The 24,799-nt window shown below is 46.9% G+C and overlaps 1 protein-coding gene across 2 annotated transcripts in view; it reads left to right on the top strand.

Moving 5' to 3' along the window:
- PIK3AP1 (phosphoinositide-3-kinase adaptor protein 1) overlaps window positions 1-24,799 on the top strand; it is a 68,875-nt gene that overhangs the window by 39,118 nt on the left and 4,958 nt on the right. For both annotated transcript variants that reach the window (XM_067535238.1, XM_067535303.1), the window contains exons 7-12: window positions 2,681-2,870; window positions 11,500-11,595; window positions 15,554-15,736; window positions 18,826-18,891; window positions 20,943-21,148; window positions 23,253-23,325. In XM_067535238.1, the coding sequence (XP_067391339.1) occupies window positions 2,681-2,870; window positions 11,500-11,595; window positions 15,554-15,736; window positions 18,826-18,891; window positions 20,943-21,148; window positions 23,253-23,325 (814 nt within the window). The remainder of the gene's footprint in view (window positions 1-2,680; window positions 2,871-11,499; window positions 11,596-15,553; window positions 15,737-18,825; window positions 18,892-20,942; window positions 21,149-23,252; window positions 23,326-24,799) is intronic.

Here is a 24,799-nt window from a genome sequence, read left to right as displayed (position 1 = left end):
CCACATCTTTTTTGTAGTGGGGGGCCCAAAACTGGACACAGTATTCTAAATGCGGCCTCACCAATGCCGAATAGAGGGGAATAATCACTTCCCGTGACCTGCTGGCAATGCCCCTCCTAATGCAGCCCAATATTCCATTAGCCTTCTTGACAACCAGGGCACACTGCTGACTCATATCCAGCTTTTTATCCACCGTTACCCCCAGGTCCTTTTCTGCAGAGCTGCTGCCCAGCTCGTCGGTCCCCAGTCTATAGCTGTGCATGGGATTCTTCCTTCCTAAGTGGAGGACTCTGCACTTGTCCTTGTTGAACCTCATTAGATTTCTTTTGGCCCAATCCTCCAGTTTGTTTAGGTCACTCTGTATCCTATCCCTACCCTCCAGGGTATCTACCACTCCCCCCAGCTTAGTGTCGTCCGCAAACTTGCTGAGGGTGCAATCTACCCCATCCTCCAGATCATTAATAAAGATGTTGAACAAAACCGGCCCCAGGACAGACCCCTGGGGAACTCCACTTGTGACCGGTTGCCAGCTAGACATGGAGCCATTGATCACTACACGTTGAGCCCTATGCTCTAGCCAGTTCTCTATCCATTTTATACTCCATTCTTCCAACCCATACTTCTTTAACTTGCTGATAAGAATACTGTGCGAGACAGTATCAAAAGCTTTGCTAAATTCAAGGTATATCACATCCACCGCCTTCCCTACATCCACAGAGCCAGTCACCTCATCATAGAAAGCAATCAGGTTGGTCAGGCATGACTTTCCCTTGGTGAATCCGTGTTGACTGTTCCTGATCACCTTCCTCTCCTCCAAGTGGCTTAAAATGGATTCCTTAAGGACCTGCTCCATGATTTTTCCAGGGATACTTTTTCCAGGGATACTTCCAGGAGAAGTGCAGCATGCTGAGAAAATCCAGCTGCCACCAGCCCTTTCTTCAGTCAATACGCCATGAGTGTCACAGGACCGTGGCCTGGACGGTGATTAGCTGTTTCTCCCACCCCTGTTGTGGTGAGAGAGCTAATCAGGCTGGAGACTAGCAGCCTCTGATACACTAACCACCATGACCTGCTTACTGTAAGCACAAGTCAATGGGTTGCACTAGTGCAACCACTGCTGGGAACGAGAACCAGAGACGCTAGCAAATAAAGAGCCCCTGTAGACGTAGCCAGAGGAGGCAAGGTGTGGGGAGAGAAGGCTGCCTTCCAGCTGCCAGGCAGAGAGCTAGTGGTTGTGCCTGGAGCCGGTCTATGCTGGATTTGGGGGAGAGCAGCAGGGGAAGCATCTGCCTCAGCCTCTCCAGCCCGGGCGGCGCTGCTCTCCAGCACAGCAGCTATGTGAAGAATTCCATTGCCCTGAGAAACAAAAGTTATCTGCACTACATGAGCTCCGATGATCAGCTGTGAGGTTTTCTGTTGGTCTCACAGAGCATGTGGTCTGTGCATTCCCAGAACATGCAGCATCATGCTCCAGCCCAGCTGTCAACAAATGAAACTAAATCCAGAGCAGACCCTTTCTCATGGCTGCTTGGTGCGTGCGGAACTGTTTCTTCAACCAGCATCTCCAGCAATTGTTTAAAAGTCACACACGCTGGCCAGTGGTGTTCTCCTGTACCTTTAGCAGCTGCCCAAGGGAAACACAGCCTTTCCCCGCGTCACTAATACGTCGCAGGGCTAGGCAGGGGAATCTGCAATCTGCACTCCAGACAGTAGGGGTGGCACCTGCTGTTTCTGGGGTCAAGCCAGGTCTCCTACTTTCCCATGTTGCTTCCTCCCTTAAAGGCTGTTCTGTTTGGGGGCGGGGGGAGGAGGAGAGAGGGTAGCGGGGGTTGGGTTCTCCCTCCTTCTGTCCCCCTCCTTGTGCTGGATTCCTGCATCTGAGCTTGCTCCTCCACCGAGCTGCCCTTTTCAGCTCCACAGAGGAGCCACCTCAACAGCAGGGGGCCAGGAAGGATCTCAGGTGGTCCCAGAGGCAGCTTGGGTGGCCTCTCAGAGACCTGGCCATCCACTGTAGGATAGACCCTGGGTCTGTGCAGCTGTGATGGGGACTAAGGTACTGGGACAAACATGCAGCCTTAGATAATGAAGGCTCTTTCCATGACAAGTGGGCTGCAGACTTATCCTCATATTGGCACTGATTCCCCAGATGGGGAGACTTGCAGCTGTGGGTGTTGTGGGCTCAGAGGATGGATGTGCTGGTGAAATATACTCGACTGATATCCCTGAAGACTTAAGTCCTCTGCTTGCTTATAGCACGGGCAAAAGAGGTTCCCTCTCCGCGGGGTTGAGGTACATTGGGGGACAATTGGGTCTCCAGGACCCATTCAAACCTTGGCCATTCTCCCAAAACTGCTAATTGATGGTAGTTTTGTGCTGGAGATACTTGTCCGCTAGGACCTGGACTGACCGCCACCTTGCTTTACCATCCGAGGACTCTATAGTGATGGATGGGAGCCCTTTCATTCCATTCATTGAGCTGGAATCATGGCAACGTGTTGGTCAGTCAGCTGCTAGCGGTTAAATCTGCTAGCTCTGGACACCTGATGGACGCAACTATTTTAAACGTGTTGCTCATGCACTCGGTAAATCAGGGCATGCTGACGCACCTCACCCAGCAAGAGTAGTTTTATTTCCCAGGCTCTCTATTTACTGAGTCTTTTGCTTACACTCCCTCTTTCAGGAAACTGCCGATATGCTGAAGAGTCACATTAAGGAGGAGCTGATGCAAGGCGAGGAGGATGACTCGGTTTATGAGTCCATGGCTCACCTCTCCACCGACTTGCTGATGAAATGCTCCCTGAATCCTGGCTGTGATGAAGAGCTCTATGAATCCATGGCCAACTTTGCCCCTGCTGCCACAGATGATGTGTGTATGTATAGACTTTACGTTGTGTGGTCCCGGGTGATGCAGGCCTTAGCTATACTCAACCTTTCAGTATGTTAAGCCAAGCGTTTACACATCGCAGGGCCCTGACTGCATTCATGATGTGTCTTGATTGTAGCATTTCTGCTCTGTCCACACCACCAACACTCAAACCCTGTCCTTTTCTTATAAGATGGTTGGGCTACTGTCACCTTTGAGATAACAGGCTTTCATCATTAGAGAGCAACTCTTGCTCTGCATGAAAGGAGTACGTTAAAAAAGGGACCTCCTGTATAGTAGAGCTGATCTCTAAAAGTGAGGACAAGGATCTTAAGTGATGGAGAAGCTGAGAAACCGGTGTAGTGACTTGAGGGAGTCTGGACAGGTTAAAAAATGTGCTTGCTGCTAGTTAACCGCTTGTGACAAAATCAGCTCTCAGTATAGGGAAGGGTATTGTATTTGCACTTAAAAAAATGCACTGCTTCAGGGAAAACTTTTCCTACCAAAACATTTCTGTGTATAGACAATGTGTCTTGGATTGCTCTCCCTCCATTTGAGTACAAACGACACTATAAAACAGGTTCTGTGTTGCTCAGGGGATCAATTGCTCCTGCTGTTTATCTTTCATCTGAATTCATAATCCCGTCTTTGTGACATCTCATTTGGTTGCTGTGGAGATGGTTATGTTGCTACAAAAACAGATTGTTATGATTTCAGGTGGAGAATAAGCAGCAGCAATTGAATGTCTCAGCCACAAGGATTCTATTGTCCCTAGAACCTGAGTGAAGGCTGGGGAACTATGCCTTATGTGTGCTGTTTCAGAAGTGTTCTGCACAGAATTGGTTTCTAGCTGTTGTTTTGGATAGTTCTATGAATAAGTCATAGATCTCTGTGTAAGATATTTAATGTGCGCAGGGCAAAAAAATTGGAGGAAAAACTAGCTGAGCTTAGTGGTTGAAATGCCTCGATTCTCCAGAAATGCAGTAGGACTTACTCATTCTTTCGATGTTGACAGATTGAGTTTTCTATTATAACATTCTGCCTGAGACTTTTGAATTGGAATTTAAAACATAGCTTTGCTCTGAAAATGACCTCATGGGATTCCGTGCTGTGTTCTCAGACTTCAGATCAAATGTGCTCGGCCAACGAGTAAAAGTTGTCTGATTGCCAGTCCTGCAAACTCGGGGTCTGAGCTGGGCTGCACTCCCTGAACGTCGCTAATAATGAAGGTTCTGAAGGCCCGATTGTGCTCTCGCGACATGTGCAGGCCAGTGACGTTGGCGGGTTTGCAGAGGTCTGCACGACTAGAACAAAGCGATTCTCTTGATGCACAAAAAGGAATTGAATCCAGCTTACACTGCACTGCCTTGGCTCTGTATTGGGCTGGTGGAAGTAAAGAACAAAAAGTTCTATCACTAGTGGGCATCTTGGCTCTGAATTTGCACACAGAGCAGATCTGAGTAAGAGGGTGACATTTTAAAGATTGCAGAACAGAGCTGTTCTTTAAATCTGAGGTTTGGTCTGTCTGCGTGGACAAAGCCTATAGCGCTTTCTCTAACAGTGGTATTGCTCTTATATCCCTGGTTTAAATGTTCCCTCCTTCCTCCAGAGTTGTGCTGCATTTTCTGTACACCACTTGGCTATCATCTTCTACCCCAGGGGTGGTGGTGGTAAAAAGACAAAATCTTTGAAGGTCTTACGTAGTCTTTACTTGGGAAATTTCTTAGGGTTTGCCTAAACAGTTTTTGCACCTATTTAACTGTATTGGTGTAGAGACAGATGTAGCTCAACTGGTGTAGTAAGCTAGTGTTGATGCAGTTATTTCAGCATGAAGTGTTTTACTGGTGTCTGAAATAAGCTATACTGTTATCAAGACAAGCCCTTACTGAAGTTGGTGGGAGCACTGCCTAGCTTAGGACTGACTTCACGATTATAGACTTAAAGATCTGGCATCTGCACAGAGCTCTCTGAGGATGAAAGACTATACAGAAAAGTCAAACATGACGTTTGTTCACACATTTTCATCAGGCTGGAACTGATTTATAGTATCTTCAAAGGCTTCTCTGAACAAGGGACATACTAAGCCACAACTATATCAGCAACATGCCCACCAGTCAGGATTGGACCACATTTCTGCCACACGCTTTGAGAATTAACCAGAGAAGGCCTCCCTAGCTTAATGACAAGCTATTTGAAATGTAATCCATTTCAAAGTGTTGAAAATAGCTTCAAGTTATACACTGGCTCCTGAGTCTAGTCTCTAGTCTTGATGCCTTTCCTCTTTTTAATGCTTTTTTCTCACTCTGTTGGTCTAGGAAATGGACTATGTGCAAGGAACACAGAGAATCTTTTACTTTTCTGGCTCTGATAGTTTCACTAACTATTCAGTTATAGGAATAGGTGTTGCTTGTACCAGTATTAGGACAGATTCAGACACCAGTGTGATGTCTAAGATGATGGTGTCTCTTGAAGCTCAGTTTTAAGATGGGCCATACAATCATAGAAGTGGGAAAGAACTATGCCTATACAAAACCCTATTTCCCCGTGCCCTGTCCAGTGCAGGATTATTCCCTACAGCCACTTCTCCACTGTCATTCTAAATGCTCATAACCCACTTCCTTTCACAAACTAGGGCACAGCCTAATAGCTCTTGCTGTTAAGAATTTCTTTTATATTGAGCCTAAATTGTCCTTTGGTTAATTTCATCCCATTAATGGTAGCAATTTCCCCTTCTGTAGAATTGTCCCTCTGATTACATCTTACATTTGACCTTACAAGTATTTGAAACTTACAGGTAGAAGGAAATCGCAGCAGGTTTGTGTGGTTGCAGGTAAATGTTGCACCTTGTCACAAATAGCAGCTGAAAGGTGTGAAGGGTGAGTTATCCTTTTCACTTTGCTTCTGCATTGTGGACAAAGGGACCATTTTGTCTTAACCACCGAGAACTTTTTTCCTCCACCAACTTCTCCTGCTCAGCTCCAAGCCCTGGATCGGTAGGAAATGTGGCCTTCAGAGTGAGTCCTTGGGAGCCAGAGCTGTCCTCACAAGGGTGACCTGCGGTCACTTCCACTTCCCAACTCTTGGGAACTGACTAACCTTTAACCACTATTTTCCTTTTGAACGAAGTTCAGGACAAACTTCCATGTCTGGAATCAAAGGAAAGTGCTTTTTCTAAAAAGATGCCAGAGGGTCCGATGCCCCTGATTAGCCAGGGCATGTCCTTTAAGCGTGAAGTAGAACTCATCCTGTCAGGCAACAAAGTACCAGAGAGTGATGCCCTGTCAAGGAAATGGTCTGTAGATTGCCATTGTTCGGGTCTGTTTCTCACACTGCAAAAAGTTCCCTGTATTAAGGAGGCCTTAGCATATGTAGGTCAGTGACGACTGACTGAAGCGTGAAGGTGTTGATTTGTTACGTTTTTATTCAGTCTCTGAACCAATAAGGAGTGCCATTAGTTATTTGCAGGAGGAAGGTCTGGGAAACCTCTGCTCTCCTCCAAAGCTGTTTTTCTTGGCTCTGTTCACATTGTTCCCAGACAGGGGAATGCATTTCCTTCCTCTGCTATCTAGTTCTGCGACCCACATTTTTATTGCTAATTATGACACTTATTTTTGTCTGCAGTTGTAAAGCCTCTTATGCAGTCTCTTTTTTCCCCACTAGGAATTACCCAATAACACTCTGCCCTTCTCTAGGGCCTGACATTTCCTGACTTAAAGAAGTTAAAGAAGCATGGGTTGGATGAATGGACTATAAAATGGATAGAGAATTGGCTAGAGCATAGGGTTCAACGAGTAGTGATAAATGGCTCCATGTCTAGCTGGCAGCTGGTCACAAGTGGAGTTCCCCAGCGGTTGGTCCTGGGGCCGGTTTTGTTCAACATCTTCATTAATGATCTGGAGGATGGGGTAGATTGCACCCTCAGCAGGTTTGCAGATGACACTAAGCTAGGGGGAGTGGTAGATACCCTGGAAGGTAGGGATAGGATACAGAAGGAACTAAACAAACTGGAGGATTGGGCCAAAAGAAATCTGATGAGGTTCAACAGGACAAGTGCAGAGTCCTGCACTTAGGACGGAAGGATCCCATGCAGAGCTACAGACTGGGGACCGACGAGCTAGGCAGCAGTTCTGCAAAAAAGGACCTGGGGGTAACAGTGGATAAGAAGCTGGATATGAGTCAGCAGTGTGCCCTGGTTGCCAAGAAGGCTAATAGCATATTGGACTGCATTAGTAGGAGCATTGCCAGCAGATCGCGGGAAGTGATTATTCCCCTCTATTCGGCATTGGTGAGGTCGCATTTGGAGTATTGTGTCCAGTTTTGGGTCCCCCACTACAAAAAGGATGTGGAGAAGTTGGAGAGAGTCCAGCGGAGGGCAACAAAAATGATTAGGGGCTGGAGCACAAGACTTATGAGGAGAGGCTGAAGGAACTAGGCTTGTTTAGTCTGCAGAAGAGAAGAATGAGGGGGATTTGATAGCAGCCTTTAACTACCTGAAAGGGGGTTCCAGGGAGGATGGAGCTAGGCTGTTCTCAGTGGTGGCAGATGACAGAACAAGGAGCAATGGTCTCAAGTTGCAGTGGGGGAGGTCTAGGTTGGATATTAGGAAAATGTTTTTCACTAGGAAGATGGTGAAGCACTGGAATGGGTTACCTAGGGAGGTGGTGGAATCTCCATCTTTAGAGGTTTTTAAGCTGCAGCTTGACAAAATCCTCGCTGGGATTATTTAGCTGAGGTTAGTCCTGCCTTGAGCAGGGGGTTGGGCTAGATGACCTCCTGAGGTCCCTTCCAACTCTATGATTCTATGATTCAGTGACTTCAGTGCATTTAACAAACAGCAGTCTTCCGGATACCTTAGGAAGCATTAACTCCATGTTAGATGGGGAAACATTCAAGTCACTTCCCCTCTGCCGCTGTGTGGATGTGGCCTTGGGCAAAGATCTGGAGAACCAGATTGCCTACCTGATTCCCAGTCCTGTTATGTTAACCGTAAACCATCCAGATGCAGGAACTAATGGAGATGTAGCTTCATGCTTTAGAGATTTAAATATTTAATCTTGCAAGCCCCCAATAGAAGGGACACTGCTGGAACAGTAGCTGTTAAACTATTGAGCTGTGAAGTGCAGAACAAGGTTTCAGACCCCCAGAATCCTTATTAAGAGTGGATTTTCTGTGCTGTTCACATTGCCTTTTCCCATTGTAACGAGCTATGTTATTTTCCCCACTCCATGCATTTGTTTTTCTCAGACAAGGTTTTCTATTGATTGTAGTTAATGCACAAAACTGCAGCCTCCTTGTCTTCCTCAGGTGACTGAAAGAAATCGTGTGCAAAATGTAACTGCTTTAAAATTCTGGGATGTGATTATGGCAAAACACTGAAGCCTTTGTCATAAATAATAGAGACCTCCGAACACAACTGGCTTTGTATGTGCTCGGTAATAACTGACATTAAGTGCCTCTGAAGACTTAATGGAGAAAGGGGCAAGGGATTCTTTACATGCCAATATAGAAGGCAGGGACAGTCACACACTGAAGCAAGCACATGGTATTGTTGGTGTCTCTAAGACCAAGAGGCAATGACTGAATTTCCAGAAGGTTCAAGTTTATACTGGCTGAATGATAAGCCGTTAAGCCACATGAAGTCTCCAGTCGCCGCCAAGAGTGGGAGGAGAAATTGGAGGGCTGCCTTTTAGCCACTTGTATCCTATCTTAAATCCTGCATGGCATGACACCTGAGATTTCAGCACGGCTTCTCTTCTCCCTGCGGGCTTCACGTCACAAGATCCTCCAGGCTAGCTCAAGCAAACCTGGGACCGCTTGCAAACTATTGCTGGGCACCTGGCTATGAGGCCCAGACTTCTCTTCCTAACTCCTTGCCCAGAATCTCATTTCTGTTGAGGCCAGGGAATAGATAGACCATCTGGGGGATGTCCAAGGCTTCAGCTTGATGTGGGGGCATGGGTAGGACATTAATAGCTGTCAGAACCGTGTGTCAAGGGACAATGATGTGATAACTGCCTGTCAGGCAAGCCCAAGATCCTGCCAACATCTGGGAAGCCAACCTCTTTCTCCCCTAGTCAGTGTCTACAGTTCCTTGTGACCTGTCACTAACCTCTACGCTGACTTCACTGAGTAACTTCACATAGTGGATATTTTATTTATACTTCTGACTCATCCTCTTACAGAGTTGGGTATGTGGAACACTGCATGAGGATAACCTATCTCTGGGGTTTTGGCCTCTTATTTTTGTCCATTTGGAGTCTGTCGTAACGAAGTGTCTAATATTATAAACTGCTAGATTTCATACCAGTTAGTTACAGCCCTCTGCCTCCTGGCAAGTTTCCAATGTGGCTCTCAGCTGGGAAAAGTCTGGGATCCCCATTAGAGTTTTCACTCTTCTGTGGCAAAATCAACTTGGCCTTCTACCAGTAAAGGAAAAAAAGAACATCCCATAAACTGAACACACACCATACAGGCAGTCGGTGAGATTAGTGAATGGTTAACCAATCCTGTCTAATGCTCTGTAAAACATATCTGGTCTCAACGCTTCACTAACCAGGCATAACAGGTTGGCATAAGATTTTCTCAGCCTGAAATAGATAGACAACTTATTGACCATATAAATTGATTTTGCCCAGAAAAGCAGTAGCCTTCTTATGCAGGAGTTATCTCTGGTAGTTTACACTTATGGTGAAAAGATTTAGCTATGTAATAGAAAACTCCCCAGCTTCCTGTAACTGTGCTGGTCTAATGGTTCTGCACAGCACTGACAAAAAGAGGAACGTGATACCATCTCTTTGTTTTCTATGCAGAGAATAAAAGGATTTTGCATTCTCAACACTGTTTGCTCCACTCTGAAATCCATAAATCAATGGCTTGGTCAGCCAGTATTTGTTCGTGGCTGATTATATCTGTTGTAAACAACAGGCTGTTAAAATGATTGATTACGTGGATGAAAATGAAAAATGTCTGTACAAAGACATGCACCCTAATGCTGAAACATCGTACATGTATAGCCCACTCCAGCTGAGCAGTCCAAAGTGTCCTCTAAGTAGCTAATCCACAACGCCCTGTTGGCACCTTCAGTAAACTCTCGGCTCCACAACCTGTTGTTTGCCTCTGCCTATACAGCACAGCCTTCCCTTCGCTGTTCACTTGAGGAACTTGGCAAAAGCCCTGTGCAAAATGTACTGAGCATAGCAACTTTCAGTGGCTTATAACTTGGCCACATTAAAACCAGCCTGCACCAGAACAGATGCTTTTCCACAGTTGGGGCATGTAATAGTTAAACTGCTTGCGTAACATTCTGAACGCTCCTCCTTCGGAAGAATGTCCTTCCATGCGTCCCTGGATAGGGGTCTTTGATGGGGTGCTCCACTCCCTGCTAGGCTGGCGTCTTCTCCTGGTCACTCAGGGGAATAGCTCACAAGGTCAATGTCCTTTCCCATGGTTGAACATGGTTTCTCCGCCTCTCTTTCTGGGTCAACAGCTCCCTCTTGCTCCATGAGCTGCTGGTGCCTCTTTGTGACTCGGCCAGCTCACTCTATGTGTTTTCCCATTCTGGAGTACCAAAGTCTTCCTTCAGCAGCCCTAGGCAGTCTTCCCATTCCCTATCACCTCCCCCGGGCTCGCTAGCAGCTAGAGGCCCCAACCATGTTGGGGCTCCGCTCTACTAACTGCTGTATAGATATGTAGTAAAGACAGCCTCTGTCCTAAAATGTTTACAGTCTTAATTTCTCCCTCCACCATTTCAGTTTCAGAGCTTCAGATACAAAACTTGTTTGGTGTGAATAGCGTAGTTGCCTTCATTTAAACAGCTGAACCTTTCTATACAGAAGTCTCCTCCAGGCAGAGAGCAAGCCTGGAAATTTCAGCCTGAAAGGTGAAAGTGTTGGGAAATTATGGGCAAATAAAAACAGAATTAGAATGTAGACTTAATTGTAGTATCACTGCTCTCCAGTTCTAGTGCTGGGTATTAGACCTCATCTGCACTTAAAATTCAGGTTGTCATAGCTATAGTGCTCAGGGGTGTGAAAGAGGTTGTGGAATCTCCATGACTGGAGATTTTTAAGAGCAGGTTAGACAATCACCTGTCAGGAATGGTCTAGATAATACTTAGACCTTCCATGAGTGCAGGGGACTGTACTAGACAACATTTCAAGTTCTCTGCCAGTCCTATGATTCTATGAAATTCATGCCTCAGAGCTCCATAACTACGCTGACCTGACTTCCGTTGATCTAGCTACAGTCGCTCAGGGAGGTGATGTTTCTACAGTGATGGAAAAACCTCTTCCTTTGCTGTAGGTTGTGTTTACACTATGTAGCTCTGGCACTAGACATGTAGTGTAGTGTAGACATTGCCTTAGACTGGCTACAGTTCAGTATATTTGCCTTTCAGGGTAGGCATAGAACGCTCACTAGTCTTACTGGGACTTAGCCCCACAGCCAACTCTTGAGGCAAAGCGTTGTGCTTGGAATGGTCCAAATTGTCCATCCTAAAGCTGAGAGAGCCCCCTGGAGGGTATTTCAGAAATCTCAACTCTGCTAATTGTATTGGGTTGGTGAACAGCTAGTGAGTGGAAAACCTGGTGTGGTTGAAGACATACTTAACAGATTACTCTTCCCAATCATTCTTCCAGATGTCGAGATGCTTCAATCGAAACCCGAAACCCCACTTGCTAGAGACCAGCTTTCTCTGACTACAAAAGACTCTATGATCCGCAAATTTTTAGAAGGTGAGAGCTGTGAGGTGTGTGTGGAGAGAGGAGATGGTGCTGGAAGGGTTGGTTAGTGATAATTAAAATGAATTATGTTTGAGATTTCAGCCTGATCAATAAGGAGAGACGCAAACCCCCAGTGCTCAAGGTGAACTGCTCTGCTGCATTGGGTATTTTCCCCATCTGCTGTGAAGTGTTCAGCCAGCAGGGAAGGTGGTTCACATTTCTGCATGATCACGCAACCAACTTGATTAATTTTCTAACTAGGTATAAAAGCCAGTTCTGGTGCCTCCCCCGCTTACTAGGGCCTGGTCTACACTTACTGGCAAATTCAGCGGCAGTCGATGGGAGATTTGAGTATCTTATGTCGACTTTCTATAGTCCGTTCTGCGTGCCATCTCCACTGCACTGCGCCGATGGGAAATGTGTACCTGTCAACGCAGCATTAATCTTTTTCTGGAGGTGGTTTTATTAAATTGACTTCCAGATCGATTGAGTGGGTCTTCATTTCTGCTCAATCGAATCGGATAAATTGATCTGACAGCAGCGAATTTGCCGCCGTCAGTGTAGACATAGCCTCAGTGACATAAATATTCAGACAGGGAGGTTCTCCTGTATATACTCACCTTTCTGTGGCCTTCTGCTCTCCATGTGAAGAGGACTTCAGCCCATGTTTAAGGGCCTCCCCGAATCAAGGCCCGAGTGCAGCTCTGCCTGGGAAAGGAGTTTGAGTTCTGACTGAGAGGTGGCTAGTTACTAACCTCTGCTACCTGGTTGTGCAGAATATGGATGTGGCCTATGCATTGACTTCAGTTGGAAACAATGGTGCTCAGAACCTCTGAAACCAGTGACTTCAGTTGGAAACAATGGTGCTCAGAACCTCTGAAACCAGACCTCTCTGCTAGATGCCTCACTTGAGGTACCTGTCCTGAAAACTGTTGGCCCAGTTGGTTTCTGCACATATGATGCTCCAGGAGGGTTTTATTCTGTGGAAATAGCATAATGAAGCTCCAGGTTTCATATCAAACATGCTCAGTTGATAAGTAAAAATGTTTTTTCTAACGAGCATCCCTGCGAACTCTGCCTCGGCTCTGAGAGCTGGTCTGAATTATTTCCCTTTCTCACATCCCTAGCAACTAAGGGTTTGTCTAGGCTAACGATTAGTTTGTGGCAAGCAGGAAGTGACTCTACTCTGCATTAGCCTGCCAAAGACCAACTGTCCACATGGACACATTAACAAACTGTTAATGCACTTTTAATTTAGCCCCGTTTCAAAGAAGGCTAGATCAAACCGCATTAACAAATGCGTCAGCAGTTTCCGTGCAGACAGTTAGTCTGCGGCAGGCTAGTGCAGGGTAGATTCACACCCCAGCTTGCCAAGAACTAGATGTTTGTGTAGACAAGTCCAAGTTTCTGCAAGTTAAACTAGGCCTTTAGTAACACTGTGTAATCCCACTGCCTGCACGTCCAACTAATAGAATTTAGTGAACAATTCTAGGGATGCACAAGAAGAAATCTAATCCAGCTCTGTTAGGTGTGTTTCTGTTGGGTTAAAAGGTAACAACCAAAAACTTACTTGTCACTGAAGTCAGCAGATCTGACTGCATGCACCTCTGTGGGCTCCCCTCCTGGGCAGGACAACCTAATGACAAAGTTGGCACTCGTAAGCCAAGTTTCTCTGGGGAGAGAAGGAGCCAACTATTAACTTTCAGAACTAAGAACAGTCCTTCTCTTGAACCCCATTGTCTCTAGTGTTGCCAGTCTTAAGTATTCAAAAGTCATGAAACTTAGGGCTTTTTCTTTGCTTTCTGGTTTGTGGGCCTTTACTGTGCGCGCAGGTCATGTTTTCTAGCTTTTCTCCACAACTATGAGGGCTAGAAACGTGTTTTTATTTAAATGAAAGCAGAAGTTCTTAATTGCCTGACGTCACATCGCACCAAATGTTGTGACACTCATGCTAAAGCCATGTATTGGCAACACTTAACGGCTTGTCCAGCTTGTTCCAAACTCTGAACATCCAAGATTTGCCATTGAGTAAAACATTTCATATAACTTCAGATGGATCGCTTGATGAAGTTAGCAGGTGTATATTCAAATTCTGGCCTGTGAAAGGAGGTTATCTTAAATCTTATTTATGGAAAGCGGAGGCTTTCTCCATAAAACAGGAAGCTGGGGATGTTTAGGCAAAAATCTCTTGGTGGGAAATAGCAGCCTGGAAAGGAGGAATAAAACTGTGCGTGGTTGGATTCCTCTTACGCTTTACTTGTGCAGGTCAGATAATTAACAGCCATGTAGCTGTTAGCACCTCTTTGAATTCCAGCCACTAAGTATCTTAATCACTTTTTGCTGCTAGTCTCTGGTTGATGGCAAGGGATCATTTTCTGGAGAATGCGCTCCGATCAGCTAGGAAGTATTGGGGGAGTTGCTTGGGTGAACCAGGTGCTGTTTCTCTTTGGAGAGCAATAGTTGTCTGAGGCCAGGACTTAGATCAGCATTTTTGGTTTGGCAAGTGACATAAGCTGTACTAAGTATCCAGGCAAACACGCTTTGCTGGTATAAGCTGGACCTGCACTAGGCAGGTTTTGTCAGGAAAGCTTTACTGGAAATCTCATAAGCGTAGACTAGGCCTGAGTGCTGCTTTGGAAAAGCCTTGGCAGGCTGCTCTGAGTCGCTGGGGGATGCGAGGGACTGGCCATTAGGAAGATGAAATGAACATCTTCGATTTCATGCCAGTGTGAAAGCGGGATTCTTATTGCATGGCTGGAGGGAACAAAATCCAACTGGGAATCCTGATTTGCTATCCTCTTGGATGCCCCGGCTAAAGTCAGTGCCCTAGCCTCTGCTGCTGCCTACCTGGCACACTGCTCTGATCCCTGCCCCGCTGCATGCTCCAACTCAAGCTAGTCCCAGCCCTTACTGTATCTCTGACTCTTCAGATTCCTGGTGGCCCCTCTTCTGCTTCCCCCCATTCAGAAGCAGAACAAGACTGCACCTGTGGCATTTAACTGCCCCCACTAACACCCAGCTGCTCTGCATTGTGCCCTACCCCTGCCAGCCATGTAGAGGCAGCCTTGGGTCACATGCCTCGCTGAAGGGAGAGATGGCCTAGTGGCTAGCGCAGGAGTCTGGGTCTCCGGAAACCCAGGTTGAATTCCATGCTGCGAACTTGCGTGAGTCATTTAAACTTCTCTGTGCCTCAGTTCCCCATGTGGACAGTGGCACTGCCCTACCTCACCAGGGTGTTGAGAATAAGGGTGTTAAAGATTGTGAGGCACTCAGGGAAGACCAGACATAAGTGCCCAAGTGGTTTTTTTCCACTGGGAGGATCCCAGTGCACTTGGTGCAGCTCCCACACCAGGACGTCAATAGGCCAATTAGTTGATATGCAGCCAGGAACATACGAAGAGGTCCGTAGTCCTCTGGTCCAGTATTGCCTCTGTTGGTGGCCATTGGCTGTGGCAGAGAAAGGAATAATGCTCCTCAAACAACCCAACTTTTGGTTGGGGTCAGCTGCTGGTAAAGACACCAACCCTGTTAAGAGGCTGGCCTTTGAAACTTGGTGCGCTGATAGGTTCGCTAGTGGCTAGGCTCTGGTAGATGGCAGGTAACTAATGCAAGCAACAAATACAGTTAATATCCCACATTTATTACAGCCTTAAGGCTTTCCAACACAGTCCTTCATGATCCAGTAAGGACTGGCAGTGTTGAAAGTACCTGCACCAAACAAGACGGTACCTGCTTCAGGTGCTTAACCTACTACAAGATGTAGGTGACCCGATAAAAAAACTGTCCTAGACACTTAAACCCACTGCAAAGATTACAGTGGATATTTCCATTCAGTAATGGTCCATATCATCAGGCTAATTGAAAACTGCTTCTCAGAGGCAGTGTACTGTGTAACTGGAGAGAACTAGGATGCAGCTGGCAGCACAACTTTGGGTGGCTTTGTGTCTCGCTGACTTTAGTTACTTTCTAGGCAGTAGCATGGATGTGCCGGATTCAGAAGACGAGCCCTACCAGCAGTGTGGTGAGGATGAGCTTTACTACACCGTGGAGCAGGATGACTTTCCTCAGGAAATGGTCAATAGGCCTCCAGTTCCTGTTCCAAGGCCTGACTCCAGCTCCCTTCCACAGGACAAGGAGCTGTACATTTCCAAAGGTGAGTCTTGCCCCAGAACCCTCTGCGTTTCTGTACCCAACAGCACAGAGCAGAGCAGACCCTGCATGGTGTACTCATAGAAGTGGGATAGCGACGGGTCCCAGCTCCCAGACTTTGATCAGAACCCGCATCTCACTTCCAAAATCCCCAGAGTTAAGATTATTCACCTCTAGGTTCTTGGTTCATTCCCTAAGAGATGGGATCCAGTTCCAGATCTGCATTTCACCCTTCTTCCCCCTCCCAAAACATTCTGAGGTCTTGGTTTGAGTCTAGCTCTAGGGGGAGCAGCAGGACTGCAGGCTTCCCAAGGCAGGATCAGCAACCTCTGTTGTGGACAGGCCCCATTTGAGTGGGAAGTACCCAAAGTTGCAAGGTAGATAATGGCATGGCTGTTATGCTGATGAGTAAATTCAGGTACAGAGGCTATATAAAGGTGTCACTGAATCTGGAGAGTTGGAAATAGAACCTGGACTCCAGTCCCTTTCTCTAACCACTAGATAACACTCCCTACCATGAAAATAATTTTGTTTAAGTTCCTCTTCACAGGTAAGACAAAATGTAAATGATTTTGTCTACAAAAAACCATTGGTCTGACCCAGTATGGCCATTCTTATGTTCTTACGTAGACAAAGCCATCCATTATGGCTGAAATTTTCAAAGCTATGAAGGGGGCTTAAATGCACAATCACCACTGAAATTAAAGAGAGTTGTGCAATTATCTTCTAAGCAAAAACGAGAGTTCTGTAGCACTTTAAAGACTAACATATTTAATTTCTGTAGGCATAAGCTTTCATGGGCTGTAACCCACTTCGTCAGATGGAAGGAATAGAAATCACAAGGCACATATATACATATCCAAGGGAAGTAACAACAATGGGGGAGGTGGATGAAAGCGAGGTCCATTCACTAGAGTACTTGAGGCCTATTCACAACCATTGATTAGGAAGTGAGATCAGAGGCAATTACTTCTTGTAATGAGATAACCATTCCAAGTCCCGATTCAGACCCAGTTTGATTGTGTCAAGTTTGCAGATGATTTCAAGCACAGCAGTTTCTCTTTGAAGTCTGTTTTTGAAGTTTTTTTGTAAGACTATAGCAACTTTCAAGTCAGTGACAGAGTGTCCTGGGAGATTGAAGTGTTCTCCGACTGGTTTATGGACGTTATTATTTTTTATGTCTGATTTGTGTCCATTTATTCTTTTGTGTAGTGACAATCCAATTTGGCCAATGTACATGGCAGAGGGGCATTGCTGGCACATGATGGCATATATAATGTTAGTAGATGTGCAGGTGAATGAGCCCCTTATGGTGTGACTGATGTGGTTAGGACCAGTGATGCTGTCACTAGAGTCGATGTGTGGGCAGAGCTGGCAACGGGGTTTGTTGCAGGGATAGGTTCCTGGATTGGCCTTATTGTAGGGTGTATGGTTGCTGGTGAGTGTTTGCTTCAGGTTGGGGGGCTGTCTGTAAGCAAGGAGAGGTCTGCCTCCCACAGCTTGAGCGAGAGACGGATCATCTGCTAAGATAGGTTGTAGATCCTTAATGATGTGTTGGAGAGATTTTAGCTGGGGGCTGTAGGTGATGGCCAGTGGTGTTTCGTTATTTTCTTTTTTGGGTCTGTCCTGTAGTAGGTGACTTCTGGGTGCCCGTCTGGCTCTGTCAATTTGTTTCTTCACCTCTCCAGGTGGGTATTGTAGTTTTAAGAACGTTTTATAGAGATCCTGTAGGTGTTTGTCTCTGTCTGAGGGATTGGAGCAAATCCGGTTGTATCTTAAGGTTTGGCTGCAGACAATGGATTGTGTAGTGTGTCCAGGGTGGAAGCTGGAGGCATGAAGATATGTATTGCGGTCAGTTGGTTTTCGGTATAGGGTGGTATTAATGTGACCATCCTTTATTTGTATTGTAGTGTCCAGGAAGTGGATTTCTTGTGTGGACTGGTCCAGGCTGAGGTTGATAGTGGGGTGGAAGTTATTAAAATCCTGGTGGAATTCTTCGAGGGACTCTTTCCCATGGGTCCAGATGATGAAAATGTCATCTGTGCGAGTTTTTTCATTAAGTTGGTAGATTTCCATTTCATACGGCTAAATTCAGTGCTTTCCCCAGCACCTCTCCTTTACCTACGTTACATTGATGACATTAGATTTGTTAGTCTTTAAAGTGCTACAGAACTCTCGTTGTTTTTGCTGTATACAGACTAACACGGCTACCCCTCTGGAACATATCTTCTAGGCAGAGTTGGAAATCTCCACCATAGTGTTTTGTATAAATCCATATGTTGTTATTCTTTAAAAAAGAAATTATAACCAAACCCTGGAGCATCATCTAAAGCTTTCGAAGTGGCCTGCGGATCCCCTCCTGCTGGCTGCAGAAGGGAGCTGCTGCCTAAGGACCCAGGCAGAGTGCATTTCTGCAGGGCTAAAAGACCACTGCAGGCTCCTTGCTACACCCAAGGGGACAAGAGATCAGCACTCCCCTCCCCCTGGCTGTAGCAGGGAGCATGGCAAAGTGCTCTGTCTGGGTCCTTAGGCGCTGGGGTCCCTGCTGGAGCCAGAGGGAAGGGAACACGGATCTTCCATCCCCCTGGCTGCAGAAGGGAGCCACTGCCTAGGGACCCAGGTGGAGTGCACTGGGCTACAGGACGCGTACTGTTTCCCTGCTGCAGCCAGGGGGACGGGAGATCAGCAAGGAGGCAGCCTCCTCACCGAATTCCTTCTGTCTGGCTGCAGTGGGGGGAGGTAGGAGACCTGCTGGTGGAGACTGGTCATCCTTCAGGGTTGTAAAAATTATATCTGTGGCCCTCGAGCCAAAAAGATTGGGAATCATTCATCTAAAGGGTCATCCAGCGGCAGGACTGACACTAAAACACCTCTGGAGAAGCATATTCAAACCTCTGATAAGGATGAGTTGCATGGGTGAATTCTGTCCAGGGGAAGGATGTTTTTACTATGCTGCCCCTTGTCTTACTTTCTCCCATGGCTTCAGTAGGGTTGTAAGACTGTGTGGAATTTGATCGAGTTCCCATGTGTAACCTTACCATTTCTGTCCTGTCTGAGACGTAGCGAGGTGTCTAAGGAAAATCTCTCTTGCAGTATTTGCAGGAAAAGCTCAAGAAAGACCCAGGAATCTGTATGTCTCTGCAGGGAGGATTAAGAAAGGTAAGTCAGTCAGAGAACTTTCCAATAGCAAGAGGAAAGCTGGCAAGCTAATTTAATTATTGAATGAAGTGTGTATATTGTGTAAAGCACATGGCATGACAAGGTGTTGGACTTGGATATGGCATGATCTTATTAGAACACTGGAGCCTTTCAATGTGTGACATACAGTCAGTGGCACTGCCTTGAATACAGGTCTTGCTGACACATGCTGAATAAGTTTCTCTCTTCTGGGGCGCTGTGCAAATCCTGGATGCGTGACTCTCTTTAGGCTCTATTGCCACATCTGCTGAGAACCTGAGAGCTACAGGTGCTCAGTACCTGCTGAGCTTTGGCTGCCAGCGAGCAGCTTTCCGGCTGGCCTCGGAACTGCACTGTGGGAGCTTTCAGGCTGCCAACCCTCTTGTGCTGCACCTTCCTCCACTCACCTTTGCCAGGTCTGAGACTTTACCCATGTCACTTTGCACCACTGAGTCCCAGCTAGGAGTTGCACCCTTCAGACTGAGTAATTTAGAGTCATGGGGCTCACTCATGCCCCTGTTGTACCTCCATTGACGGATATGGCTACCTTCCTTCACCCTCATGTCCTGTGTGTTTTCAGAACACTGGTGCGTATGTCCTAGCTCGAATCCCACGCACTAGGAACTCCTCCATCTGTGCCAATGAGCTGGACAGCTTCACTAGCGCTGGCATGACTCCTCACCTGCCAGGCTTCTCCTGCCGCATGACGGAGTGACAGGGAGGGTCCTCGCTGTGTGACTGCAGGGCTAGAGATTTGGTTTGTTTATGGATTGTTGTCAGGAGGTGGTTTATTCACAGCAGGGGGTGTCTCCTCTCTGTTGGTAATAGGAGTGGTGCTATATTTGTTGCCAATGAGGCATGCCAGTACTGGTATGTTTGCTTGTTGGGCCATAGTTTCTTTGTTAATTTTGCTGTGTTTAGACTGCAGTGCTCTAAAACATTCAGAGGAGTGCCCTAAGACTGCGGTGTGCTTTCCCAGTAGTTAACAACTGGCTGTATTAGTTGCCAGCACTCACTAGCTGTCAGGAAGTGTCAGACTCAGGGGGTCACTGTTATACTCTGTGAAAATGGAGACGAGTGAACAGAAAACCCCCCAGCTTTTTCTGGGCTGAAAAGTGAAGTTGACTTGCACAACATTGGGACAGGATGCTCCATTTATAGACCTGGTGTTTTCCTAGGAGCCAAACCCTGTATTAAGCAAGACTTCAGTCTTTGTCCCATTAGGTTTACAGTGTTCATAATAAGAGGTTATTAGTGTTGTGCCCAAAGACTCGGGGGTTTGACTCTGGTACTGGGCCAATCACAGTTCTCTTGATTTCAAAATCGGGGCCTTGATAGTCATACATGGCTCTTTCACAGTGGCTTTTCATCCAGTGTTCTTAGAGTGCTTTACAAAGAAGGTCAGTATAATTAGACCCATTTTATATATGGGGAAACTGAGGCAGCGAGGAAGTGACTTGTCCAAGGTCACCTTAGCAGTCCAGTGGCAGAGCTGGGACTATAGCTCAGGCCTGAGGCTCAGTCTATGATGGATCCAGTAAGCCATAATGTTTGAGATCTCCAGGCTGGTAGGTCTTCATTCTTAGCGGTCAAGAGGCATCTTATTCTAATTAGCTAGGGCACTGGGCTTGCTGTCAAGCAATCTGACTCTGCCACTGACCTGCTGGGGGACCGTGGGCAGGTCAATTCCCTGCTTTGTGCCTCAGTTTTCCCTCTTACCCTGTATGCCATTTATTTAGACTCCAAGCTCTTAAGGACAGGGACAGTCTCTACTATGTGTTTGCACACAAAGGCTCCTGATTTTGGCCAGGGCCTGTAGATTTTATGGGAATACCACTGAATAGCTGCATGTCACATAAAGCAACTGGGACAGGAGAGTTAGGTTGCTGAAACCAGACACTTGCATTTCCTGATTTGTCTGTTCCGCCCCTGCCGTAACATAATAGTGTTGGGCAGCTAATCTCTGTGTCCCTGAGAATTAAAAAAACAATCCCCAGGCTCACTCCGTGTGGTGTTTAACTTTCTCTTTTCAGAGCCTGCAGTCAGGCTTGTCAGTGACCAATCGCAATCAAGCATATATGATCCATTCGCTGGGATGAAAACCCCAGGTCAACGGCAGTTAATCACGTTACAGGAACAAGTCAAGATGGGGATACTCAATGTTGATGAAGCCGTACTCCATTTTAAGGAGTGGCAACTGAACCAGAAGAGGCGATCGGAATCATTCCGGTTCCAGCAGGTACAGGCATCTTCCATAGTTAAAAACACTTTCGTAGCTAGCTCAGGGCTGGTGGATTCCGTTCTCTGGTTAAAGAAAAGGTACAGCATTGCTAGCTTCTCTAAAATCACCGCACCAACAGGGCTTACTTCTGAGTTGGATGGTCACTGGTCTCCCTGCTGAAATGGCCTAATGAGGGACACCTACGGCCATCTGTGGTGGTGACTTTTGTGATGTGGATCCCTGCTCACCAGGAACTAGATTGAGCCCCACCAAACTAAGATCATACAGGTCACCCCACACCTGTCAGATGATTATGACTTTGTGCCTGATATCTGTGTGCTGTCGGTTCCTATCCACCTCGGATCAGGAACAGTGTACTGTTAGAATATAGATATTCAGACCTGCCAGTAAAGGCTTATGATTTTTAAGAATATTTTTATTACTTAGCTAGTTACAGGGGTGTAAAAACAAAGAATCAAAATCATAGGCCTCTTGTCTATGGGCTTTCTCTCACTGTGACAGTCTTTGAGGCCTTGTACTTTGGCTAAGCAAAAACAGAAGCAGCAGGGGTAGCAATAAGCTGGGAAGCGTGTGGTCACATCCGCACATTCCAAACAAATTACATTAAAATAAGGTAATATCAAGAAGGCGCTCCAGTCTAATGCCTCCAGATAAAGGGAAGATTCTAGATCTTTGATAGCATTTTGTCAGCGAACCAAGAACTGAGGGGAGTGCCTTACCAGGTACTGGCTGCAAGCACCTGTGCTGTGCTGAAATGGTGGCTTGATCCTCCGCTGGCACTTTGCAAGCCAGAATGAGGAAAGGCTTTCTCAACTTACGGCCTCCAGAGACTTCCTATTGATGACTCTCAGGGTGTTCTAGAGAGCTGGTTTTGGGGAAAAAGCACCTAACCTGACACTAGTCCGTGAGGGAGCTGTTGAGTTACTGTTACTCAGTAGTTTGTAGTGAGGGTCTGGAAGCTAGCATCCATGTCTTAATGTTTCCATATTCCAGCCACAGCGGCAGTCCCACTCTAAATGGGGCACCAGTTCCTAGCACAGCCGCTCGTTCACACTGCAACAAAGCCTGCCCTGACATCTGTGAAAATGCTGAAGGGCCTGATGGAGTTTGAGACTCCTTTAGGCACTGGCAGGACAAAAGCAAACTGCTTCCTCCACCTCATTCTCAACCAGGAGGGTCCTCTTTATCCCGAGGGTGTCATGAGACCCCCTCGCTTCTTCATATATTAAAGGCCTGCTGGAGGCAGCTTCTGTGTCAGCTGTCATCATTCCAGCAGGAGACCAGAACAGCTCTTAAGAGGCAAGTCATCCTTCTACCCTGTTATCCTCTCTCCCCTGGGTGGGGCACAGAGTCGCTGTTCTGGTTTTAAACTCTGCTCTGTTGCCTAACAGGTGCAACTGCTGCATCTCCACCTATGGAGGGTTTTTAAGGCTATGTCATCTGAAACGGTTCTCTCTCCACATTGCAACACCTGCATCCCCATAAGACACAAATGCCACCATGCACTAGCAAACTGTAGTGATGTCCCATCAGCCCCAGCTGTGCTTCTGGTCTTCCATTCGTCCCCCCTTGTTTCAATGGGGAGGTCTTGAATTCCACTGGGATTATCCCTCACAAATTGGGATGTGGCAGCCTTCTCCCCTCCTGCATTCACCGTCTCCCATCTGCCCGGTGGAAGTGGCTGGTGGTGACATGAGGTGGGGAATGAGCAGCACCACAAATCCTGTTTCTGTGCTAGTACCCATAACAGGGAGAATAGACATACTGGAAATCAGGAGTAGATGAGGTTAGCAGAATCCTCTCTAGACAGAATGTTCTCCAGATCTTGTCCACAAGATGCTGGTGGGTTTCTAAGCCTGATTTGAAACATATGCCACAGGCACCTTCAGATAGCCTGGTTCCTGGAAAGCCGTACACAGCATGTGGGCTTCTCCCGGGAACAGATTAAAACCCATTCACACAGATTGAACTCCAGCCAGATTTTGCTGCCAGAGATGCAGCTCAGAGACAGGTTTAGCCTGAGTGCATTCCTGGCGCCAGCGTAAAACTGCACGTGTTCGTTTATCCCAGTCCCTGAAAAGAGTCTATTGTGACATTCTAGGAAAATCTGAAACGGCTGCGAGACAGCATCACCCGGAGGCAAATGGAGAAGCAAAAAGCGGGAAAACATTCAGGTAACAAACTTACTCAGACTCTCTCCAGTAACGTAGCTACTAATGGGGTCACTCGCAGAGTATCTGTCAGTCCCGCGCTCATCTCCATGGGCTTTGACGGCTGGAACTTGTCTGCATGTCTTTTACTAATTCTGTGTAATATATTCATATACCCATCTGTGTGTAATACAGCTGCATAAAATACATACATGTATATGTTGGCAGTTAAAACATGGGCAAGCTGCTTAGCTGCCTGTGCCTCAGTCCCCCTGTCTGTAAATGGGGATGATACCCATCTCCAAGGGTGAGTCTTAGTCCATGAAAGTGCCCCCGGGGCTGAAGACTCTGTTCCAGATCTGGCAGCTCTCTGCAGCCTCTTCAATGATAGCTGCAGCTGACTCCGACGGCTGCAGAGACCCGGTCCCGCACAGTGGGGCTGGGAGGCTTTGCACTCTTGGGGTCTCACTCGTGTCTCGCTAGGAAGTGGACTGCTGCTTGGTGGCAACCCCCAGTTGTAAGGGGTGTCTCCCCTCCCACAGGCTCAGTTAGGTGGCGCCTAAACCCCCCAGCACAGAGAGCAAAGCTGTGATGGAATCTCAGCTTTCATGACTCTTTGCAAATTGGTCCAGTGCAAACCAAGTCCTTTTTTTGGGCTTTGAAATACCATTCTCACAAACAGCTCCTTGGCAGCATGCTTGTGAGAACTCGTGTCATGTGATGCCATTTATGAGCTACTCCATGCACTCCAGAGCCCTGGGATATTAGTGTCTGGACTGGGCAACCCGGGGAGCCCAATGGCATTATCCTTCCTCTTGCTCAGCGCCCTCCCCCGCATCCCACAGCCCACCTCTTGTCTTGTTGGGCAGAGCCTGTCCCACGGACGTCCACAGACATAGCCTTCATGTGGTCTGAGTACATTGACCATCCCTTCTGAAGGAGCAGATGGGTGTACACGGCCCCTATCCTAGCCCAGGCACCCCTCACCGTTCCTGCAGTGCTTCTCATGGACTAACAGATTTACAATTGCGGATTCATTCGTCTCGTCAACGCTTCCTGCCTGCAGCAATGATGTTGTATCCCCGTTCTCCAGATGGGGAAACTGAGGAGAGCGATTCAGTGACTCTCCCAGGGGCACGCAGCAAGTCATGGCAGTCGGGAATACACCCTGAAAACCTTAACATCAACTCTAGACAGGTCTACCTGCTGCCAGAGTCACGCAGGCTGGGAAAGAGCTAGAGGAACCAAGTGTTAAATGAGTCATTCCCACGTGTGTATTTCTGCTATACATGGAGAACAGTGACCCTAAATGTTGCATCACCGCAAAGACAGTTATGTCTGCCAATCATCCATGGAGATGCTCCTGTGGATATGTTAAGTGTCCTCAGTTTGCACCAAGACAGATTAATATGACTCAGTCCTATGACCTTCTCCTTGCAAGTGGCAGCAGTTCTATTGATCTGCCCAGCCCACTGGACTGTTGATGGAAATTGAGTGA

The sequence above is a fragment of the Emydura macquarii genome, unplaced genomic scaffold (genome assembly GCF_026122565.2).
Source record: "Emydura macquarii macquarii isolate MOO-44397 ecotype Brisbane River unplaced genomic scaffold, CSIRO-AGI_Emac_v2 contig_67, whole genome shotgun sequence".
Classification (NCBI taxonomy): Eukaryota; Metazoa; Chordata; order Testudines; family Chelidae; genus Emydura; species Emydura macquarii.
The sequence above is the reverse complement of the archived record's forward strand: the minus strand, read 5'-3'. Positions and strand labels throughout refer to the sequence as shown.